Source organism: Oncorhynchus kisutch, linkage group LG21 (assembly GCF_002021735.2).
Source record: "Oncorhynchus kisutch isolate 150728-3 linkage group LG21, Okis_V2, whole genome shotgun sequence".
NCBI lineage: Eukaryota > Metazoa > Chordata > Actinopteri > Salmoniformes > Salmonidae > Oncorhynchus > Oncorhynchus kisutch.
In genome coordinates, this window is record NC_034194.2 from 3518031 (window position 1) to 3527418 (window position 9388).

Sequence of the window (9388 nt, forward strand, 5' to 3'; positions counted from 1 at the left end):
TTGGTCCATTTGAGATTGATCGTATCATTAACCCCTCTGCTGTGCATCTGAATCTCCCAGACTCTCTCAAAATCCACCACACCTTCCATGTCTTTGATTAAACCAGTCTGCTCAAGTCCCCTGTCCCCCCCTGCAGCTGCTCCTCCACAATCCTACAATGTGATTTTCTGGATTTTTTTTCTTATTTTGTCTGTCATAGTTGAAGTGTACCTATGATGAAAATTACAGGCCTCTCATCTTTTTAAGTGGGAGAACTTGCACAATTGGAGGCTGACTAAATTCTTTTTTGCCCCACTGTATATTCATTTGGGGACAGGTCGAAAATCATTAAACATTTATGGCAATTTAGCTAACTAGCTTGCTGTTGCTAGCTAATTTATCCTGGGATATAAACATTGGGTTGTCATTTTACCTGAAATGCACAAGGTCCTCTACTCCGACAATTAATCCACAGACAAAAGGGTAAACCGAGTTAATTTCTTGTAATCTCTCTTCCTTCAGGCTTCTTCTTTGGACTTTATATGGTGGTTGGCAACCAACTTTAAGGTGCATTACCATCACCAACTGGACTGGAGTGTGGACCTTTCAATCACCCACATGGGTATATGCTCCTAAAAAACAGTGAGGAGATAGGAGAGGCAGGACCTGCAGTGTCGAGCATCACAAATAGAACCAAGTTCTATTTTAGCGTTTGGCTACACAGACGCTAGTTGACACGTGCAAGCAATGTGGGAGCAATGATTGAATAACATGTATGTGTACATTTATTTTGCAACACTTGCGGTCTGGTCAGCATGTAAGGGGTGTGGTGCAGTCTTCAAGTGTGCCACGTGCAATAAGCTCCATGGGAAGAGGGAACTCCAGCAGATGGCAGAACTGCCAGCTGAGTGGCTACAGGTAGCATCACCTTTCACTTACGTAGATGTTTTCGGCTCTTATGCACATGGGAGTTGGTCTCACGCCGCACCAAAGGAGGACACGCCAATAGCAAAAGGTGGGCGGTGATATTCTCGTGCATGTGCACAAGAGCTGAACACATAGAAGTAATTGCACAAGAGCTAGACGTAATTGAATCACTAAGTGCTTCCAGCTTTATAAACGCCCTGAGAAGATTCTAATCAGAGGCATAGCAAAGCAGATACATTCAGATTGCGGAACAAACTTTGTTGGTGCTTGCTGAAACCTGAGGATGGATGGATCAAGCTCCAATTCAGAGAGCAAGTAGAGGTATCTCCAAGAACAGAAATGTAGCTGGGTATTCAACCCACTCCACTCATCCCAAATGGGTGGTGCATGGGAGTGGATGATTGGCATTGCACGTCGTATCCTCGACTACATGCTCCTCAAAGGTGGATCTTCACACCTTACACAGTCCTGACAACACTGATTACCAAGGTCACTGCTGTGATGAATGCCAGGCATCTCACCCCAGTATCTTCAGACCCAGAAACACCCCTCATCCTCACTCCAGCTATGCTCTTGACCCAGAAGACTGGGGTCCCCCCTCCTCCACCAGCCAAGTTCAGGGAAGTAGGACTCTACAAGCAAGAGTGGAAGCAGGTACAAAGTCTAGCGGACACCTTTTGGAAGGAGTATCTCTGCACGCTGCACAGCCAATGCAAGTGGCAGGACAAGAGGCCAGATCTTAAAGAAGGGGATGTTGTCTTAATGAAGGACAGTCAGGGTAAAATAAATGAATGGCCATCGTTGTGAAGACCCTTCCCAGCCGGGACAGGATGGTGAGGAAAGTCAAAGTGAAAGTTGTCAAGGAGGGAACTACTTCTCTCGGCCTATCTCCGAAGTAGTTTTCCTTCTTTCTTCAGAAGACCTCAGTGGTCAGAGTTAGGTTTATATGGGATTGTTAAAGACCCCAGGCAGGGAGTGTTTTGGACCTGTTAGTTGTTTAGCACCCCCTAGTGTCTGTTTAAGTGCAGCAGCGTAGAATTGACCTGTTTGTGTCATGTGACAGGAAGCAGTTTCCGAAGTCAAGCAATGTGTAAGATGTGCAAGTGTGACAGAGTAGTTAGTCCTTCTTTATAAGCTTTGTAAGACACAATGTCTAAGTACATTTGTTTATTAACACAAGATAAAAGTTTGTCACTTTTCATGTTTCTGTAAAAGATGAAGAATTGAGTTAGCTGTTAAAAACTTTGCATTAGCTTCAGTGCTATTTCTCCCTAGGGACACCTAGCTTAGCAATATCAAGAATACAGCATTCTAGTAACCTTATTTTATATTTAAATCTAGAGTACTCTAGAGTACTCATTCCTTATTTAGTGCAGTTAATGTGTAAGCCATTCTGTGCTCTATACTACTGTAACTAAAAACATGTACTTTTCGTGTTTGTTGCAGTTTCACACAGTGATTCAAGTCAACTTCCAAAACGGAACCATGCTTCTCAGAGTTATTTGAATGAGTGTTTAGCTAACTGTATAGCTGGATAAGGGCTACTGTACATTTAGAGTGTCCAGTATAATGACATAGACAATTCTGTGCTTCCAACTTTGTGGCAACATTTTGGGGAAGGCCCTTTCCTCTTTCAGCATGACAATGCACCCCATGCATAAAGCGATGCCCATACAGAAATGGTGTGTCAAGATCGGTGTGGAAGAACTTTAATGGCCTGCACAGAACCCTGACCTCAACCCCACCTTTGGGATGAATTGGAACACCGACTGCAAGCCAGACCTAACCGCACAACATCAGTGCCCGACCTCACAAATGCTCTTTTGGCTGAATGGAAGCAAGTCCCTGCAGCAATGTTCCAACATCTAGTGGAAAGCCTTCCCAGAAGAGTGGAGGCTGTTATAGTAGCAATGTTCCAACATCTAGTGGAAAGCCTTCCCAGAAGAGTGGAGGCTGTTATAGCAGCAAGGACCAACTCCATATTAATGCCTATGATTTTGGAATGGGATGTTGAACGAGCAGGTGTACACATACTTTTGGTCATGTAGTGTATATATGAAACACAGGCAAATCATGTTTTTGACTGCACTGAGCCTTTAATATGGCATACCACAAGAGTAACATAACTTTTCTGGGAGTTTGTCAACAAAGCCTAGAGGCGTTACTACAGATCCTGGATACGATTCCAGGCTCTATCACAACCGGCCGTGATTGTGAGTCCCAGAGGGCAGGAAACAATTGGCCCAGCGTCGTCCGGGTTAGACCAAGAGGCTCAGATCTATTGGTATAACGGTGAGGGGCTTGAGATAGAGAAGTGCAAAGGAAGGGTGTAGTGACCTTAACCTAAGAACAACCTCATTAAGAGGTCCGGAACTTTTCATAACAGCTAAGGTATTGGGTTGACATTCAAGTCTGGGACTGGGATTCAAGTCCTGGTTAGGGCTGTCCTTGAATTCACTGCAGTGTCTGAATTCCTAGCGGTACGTGAGTAGTTGAAATCGCCAGCAGCAGGAATGATTTTTTAAGCAGGAAATCCTACGAATTTGAATCAGAGACGTGATTGTTTTGAATAAGAAAAGGGCTCTTTCGTTCAGATTGGCAGAAAAACTCAAAATACTGGATAAGCACACAATTCATTCATATGATTTTGGAACCTTTATTAAAAAATGGTATAAACTGCTAGTTTACTCATGAAAAGCATCATCTTCTCAAGCTCATTGTCATGCATGTCAACTTCATTATATAAAAAAGAAACGTCTCCCACCTCATGGCTGTTTAATTAGAAATCAGTTGTTTACTCACAATATTATCTTGTGGCCGAGTGCAGGCTTTGAACGTGGTAAAAATAAGCCACTCTGTTGGAGTAGGTCGGCTGAAAAGCACAATTCTTTGCACGTTCTCAGATTAGTGAAGTAATGACCTTATTCAAACCAAAAGTATGCAAAGAAAGTCAAGAAACCAAATACAAATTGATGTTTGAAAGGTGAAAAGCTTCTGCAACCGTTAGTATTGCCAAGGTTGAACATCACCATATGATTGAAATTAATAAATAAATAAGTCATAACAGAAAATTAGACATATACCCATTATAATTATTCACTTGTAAGGAGACAATATAAGAACATCTAACTTTAATAGCAAACAAATGGCACCACATGCTAGGTGACAGCTAGCCGCAGTGCAAGATGGAACTGTCTGGTGCAAGGCCATGTGTTCATTAGGAATACTGTACATAGTGCATATAGCACCAAACCATAGACCAAGATCACATTGTGAGCATACTGAACATAATTCACGGTTTCAACAATGCCCATTTGCTCTTGTAGCTCAAAGACACAACCAGAGATAAACCTGTGAAAGACTAGGTAAATTAGTCGCTAATCACACATTGAGCTTTGTGCAATCGTTCTTGCTTTATAAATGTAAAAAATAAAAAGACAGTCGAGAACAATTCCCAGACTGTCTCTATAGTAAAACATATATACTTTAACTACACATATTTTCTTTCAAAAAAGATTATTAATGTAAATGTTGTGCTGCTCTGAATTCATGTAGTGTAATAGGTACAATAATTTAAACCAAAAAGAGTACACATTGAAATACAAAGTAAACATAATAAATAAGTATGGTGAACTTGAGAAACTGTTAACCTCTCAGATAAAAAAAAAGGCATTGCATGGAGACTCACTTTCCATACAGAGGAAGGTATGTAGATACTGTATGTTCACACATACAAGACAAAAAGTCAGAGGCACAAGTTCAACCAAACAGTCAAGTTTTAAGTCTATAAGCTATGAGCCGACAATGATCTCCATAATGTGGTCAAGTTCACTGAGATCGGTTCTACAGCTGGAGTTGGACGTGGGGCCGTGGGAGGAGGCCATGCTGTCCAGAAGGTTGTAAGGCCCCATCTTGGGGGTGCTCTGAATGCTTGTGAGCATGGTGTCCAAGTCATAATACGAGGCATCAACGGCTGAGAACAGCTCCTCTAGTGCCAGGTCTGACCCAGGGGCGACATTTTTGATCTCGAACGTCCCAAACACCTGCCCCATCACCGTTTTAGCCCCCTCCCCAGACTCGACCTCTGAACCGGAGTCTTTGATGACCCGGTTCTCTACCGCCGCCATTCTCAGTTCTGCCCTGTCCCAGCAGTGGTCGATGGTCCCCAAGAGGGACGGGGCCCCGTCGCTAAATGTCACAGAACAGAGAGCCTCGTCCGTTACCACTTCTTCCTCGCGGCAACCATCGTAGCCCATCACCGAGTAGAGCTTGGGCCCACCGCCCTGCTGCTCCAGCGCCGATGACCGACACAAAACCTCGGTGGCCACCAGGTGGTCAGATGGGCCAGAGCCGCCGAAAGCCTCAGTGACCAACTGCCAGCTACCGTCATGGGTCATCTCCTCCCGGATATGGCGCACCGTGTTGGCAATGAGGACCGAGCGGCACATGTTGGGCTCCACCAGCATGTGGCACAGCTGCAGCTTGATCAGAGACATGTCCAGCAGGGACTGGCGCTGCCGGCTGTACAACGCCGCCTTGTTGTCCATCGCCGCGTCCACACTGTCAAAGAACTTGCGTTTGGTGCCCTTGGAGTACATGTTGGCCCTGTGGGTGGAGCCAAATAGGACTTTGGTTAGAACATAAAGCTTTTTAATAATTAGCCTTTTCCATTCACCTGTTTAGCATGTTAAGCTTAGTATTTCAGTGTTTTATATTGTTCTGTAAAGATGTCAAAAGCCCTATTTACTTATTGTAATAAGAGTTCTTAATAAAACATACTAGAATATCAAGATTTCAAAAGGCTGTAATGACAATTTGCTAAGGCTAGAAATGAAATGTACATCCTGAGTGCACCTGAAAATCAAAGATATTATCAGTAATGTACTTGTGTACATTTACTTTGCTTCACCTTTCCTACGGGTATGGACAGGCACATACACGAGGCGTTATGATGGGTATTGAACAACGGTTTCTGTTCTTAACTCTTCAAGGTCTTTTCAGACAGACCTGGAAGGTGCCAGCTAAGTGGAACATCCAACTTAGATCCCCACTGATAAAGAAATATATAATTTGCTACCAGAATTCTTGTGATTGGAGCACACTAGCTCTCCAGTCTTGAAACCGATAACAAGGCTTGTGTGTGTGCTATGGTAGAGGGATAGAAAGAGGAACAATGGCAGAAAGGCATTCGTCTGAACTGATACTATCTCTGCCGATTATCTGGGCCAACAGCCACGTCTTCTAATATGACATTTTAGTAAATGCCTTTTAAGACAGAGGGAGTCAAAAAAAAATCATGTTTACAGACAAAGAGTTACATCAACAAAAAAAAAACAGTTTGTTAACAGTCAAGAGCATATTCCAACCAATGTCAGTATTGGTAAATCATTTTCAAAAGTACATACTGTGGCCATAAAATAAAACACATACACAGACTTGTTTTAGCCATTTGCAAGAAAGGCGAAACATGAAGATGTGGAGATTGGACCTTTGTCAATTCAAGCATTGTGTCTTCAATTGAAAAAAATAACCCGCTTCTGATGCAAGCATTAGTAATATTAACCCAAAATATCACACCGAGTACCAATAAAATGGCAGACACACACTGAAAATGGCTAAACAGCACTTTGTACATACATCCAGAACTGAGACGAGTGTTGGACACTTGCCTCCAGCCACGGCGGCCAGCCAACCAGAGCTGCGGGAGAATAAGTGACAAACATGCAACTAGAGCAGGGACAACACATATGACAGTTCCAACATGTCAATGCACATTACATCCAATGTCACTGGGTGACCCATGTGTGTGGGAGGGGGGAGGGGAAGATGCACTAGAACTCAGCTACTGGGACCAGGTGCTGAGGAACTATGAAAGGCTAATAACAATGCCCGCTTTACCTCCTCAATGCCAAGTTGTTTGTGTCACATCGGGTTAGAACCTAGTGTGGTTGTTTGAGCTACAGGAAGCGGGAAGGTAGTATGCATCGTTTTGAACACCAAACCAACAAACTGTTAGTTGCAGGTGAAAAATAAGAACCACATAGATAATGCAAAAAATATATAATTTTGAAGGGTGGAATTGTTGTGCAAATTACAGGATTTGTTTGATAGTCACAAAGATCACAGGAGGAAATCTTAATTAACAACCGTTAGCTATAAGGATAACACACAACATTGAAGATGTGTGTGGGGGGGGGGGGTCAGTCAAGGTTGAGATGAAGGCATGGGAGATTAGCCTACCTGACACAAGAGCGTCATCCCAGCACTGTAGAGACATTGACCAGAATGCAAGCCGACACATCCTCTGCAGCGTGACTAAACTACACCACATGTCAGGGGACACACAGCAGCAGCTATTTCACTTCCTTGCCCATTTGCAGTCATTTGAGAAAGGTACATTGTTTTTAGGGTCAATGTGAAAGTGACTTACTGAAAGTGGAATGACATTTATGTTTCAAAAAAAGAAGTTGCATCTATGTACTTATTTCCCACACCTCAAATCGTGAAGCAATTTATGAGCATTTTCCAGGGTGAATACACTCCTAGATGCCTCTTGTATGGCAAATTGCAACAAAAATCTTTACAGGTCAACTGATGTTCAAATTGCCTACAGTGGATTGGATTTATTTTAATACTTCATCTTTGTACACAGCACTGCAGTAACAAACCTATTGGACAGTTGAGTTTCCGGTGTTTGCTTTGACAGTGACATTAGACTCCAAGAGGGCCTTAATAGACTGATGGGCTTTTTTTTCTTATAAAAATGTCAATTTCAAAAGAAAAAAAAATAACTGCCCAATAAAATGAACATCTGCCCTTTTGGCCACATATTATCCCTCAAAAAAATGGTGCAGTTTAGTTGCTGCAGTCAACTGCGGTATTGTGGACACAGTAATTGCAGAGAATTTAATTGCAGTTTACCTCCCCTCATGTATGAATCATGATTTTACTACTGTGAGAATGTAGCCAGAGCTCATCATCATCTGGCCAGTAATGGCAGCACTGTGACCACATCAGGACGTGGGGCGAACGGAGGAGTGACATGAACATGGGTGGAGCGGCCACAGTAGGTAGGGAGGCACCATGCTTTGTTAGAAGTAGCTGTATGTGGAGGTTATTCAACACTTCCACAATGTAAGAGGCCTGGAGGGTGGCAAGGGGGGAATTTGAAAACACTGAAGATGAGCTACTAGGTTTTATCATTTACATCTACTGGTGTAGAGGTCAAATGATCCCTTACGAAAAAAGATTGCAGTCAGAGTGCAGTATAACTGCAGTATGCGGAAAATACTGTGTCAAAAAGTTTACAGTATAACATAGATTATTATAAGACAACAAGACAACTTGGTCCACCACGATAAATTACTTTACATGTTGTTTGTGACGTCCTCTTTAATTTACTTTTTAGACAAGAACATAAAAACCTAGAGGGAAAAGGAGGCCATTTTGAATTGACAATCTAACGTTATTCTGGCCAAATTCTGGTCGCCGAAGGCGCCAACAAGTAGTTTTAAAATGTATCCTGGGACCAGGTCTGGATGTAACCCATCAAAGTGCTGATTTATTACCAGTCTGCTTACTGGTAACAGAGGTTACAGTGTAACAAATATCGATGGAAAGCATTAAATACCGCTCGTAAACTTCATGATAACTTACGTTCGAAATCGACCGCGCATTTGAAACACTTTCGGGGGACTTTTATTTTTAAAGAGCAAACTGACCATTTAAAACTCGTTACACTCAACACACATTACGTAATGCATATTTCAATGTGTTGGGCTTACCTTTACAAAATCCGTTTTTTTAGCCGAGGGTTCATGTGATCTTCGTGAATAAACAAATTAAAGGCGTAGCTTCCACCGACACAGATTCGAAGCACTGCTGCTTGTCGTGAGCGGACACATAGGTCTTGATCGACAGGCCGTCTGTTGAAATGGGGGAAAACATGAACAAAAGCCACACTAAAGAAACAGAAGACGCCACACCAGTATTCTGCCAGCAGCACAAATGATGACGTCAAGTTGTTATGGTAATGCTGAAACCTTCAAAATAAAAGACCCCATTTCAATGTGGATAACTCAAAGGCAGAATTTTGGCCACTTTTATTGTTCCAACAAGAAAAGGCATTAGGTTGTTTAAATAAAACAAATAAACAAATATAGTTTTCACATTTATTTTAACACAGAAGTCATACTGAGACTAGGATCTCTTTTACAGATGAGCCCTGCATAAATACTTGAAACACATACAATACACAAAATTACAAAACACTAAGAAAAACAGACACATTTATCAACATAGAGATCATTACTCTGAACTGACCAAGGGGGACAAGATCATCTAATAATCTGTAAATTGTTCCACATAAAGGGGTCAAAAAAACTAAAAGCAGTTTTATCCAACTCTGTGTAGACCGAAGGGGCCTCCAATGTTATCCAAGCCTGAGACCGGGTTTGGTAATTTGTCAGTCTAAATTAAATTA

At 42.3% G+C, this 9388-nt stretch overlaps 1 protein-coding gene across 2 annotated transcripts; it reads right to left on the reverse strand.

The window, feature by feature from the left end:
* Positions 1-3542: 3542 nt before the first annotated feature.
* Positions 3543-8981, reverse strand: LOC109866674 (cell division cycle-associated protein 4-like). Of its 2 annotated transcripts, XM_031800856.1 has the most exons (3): positions 8691-8932; positions 7147-7226; positions 3543-5511 (listed from the first exon to the last, which is right to left on the reverse strand). In XM_031800856.1, exon 3 carries the CDS (start codon positions 5502-5504, stop codon positions 4698-4700), a length of 807 nt encoding a protein of 268 aa, XP_031656716.1. In that variant the 5' UTR covers positions 5505-5511; positions 7147-7226; positions 8691-8932; the 3' UTR covers positions 3543-4697. The 2 variants fall into 2 exon arrangements, with proteins under 2 accessions (XP_031656716.1, XP_020311047.1); XM_020455458.2 differs by lacking the exon at positions 7147-7226 and having other exon boundaries at positions 8691-8981.
* Between the last annotated feature and the right edge of the window lie 407 nt (positions 8982-9388).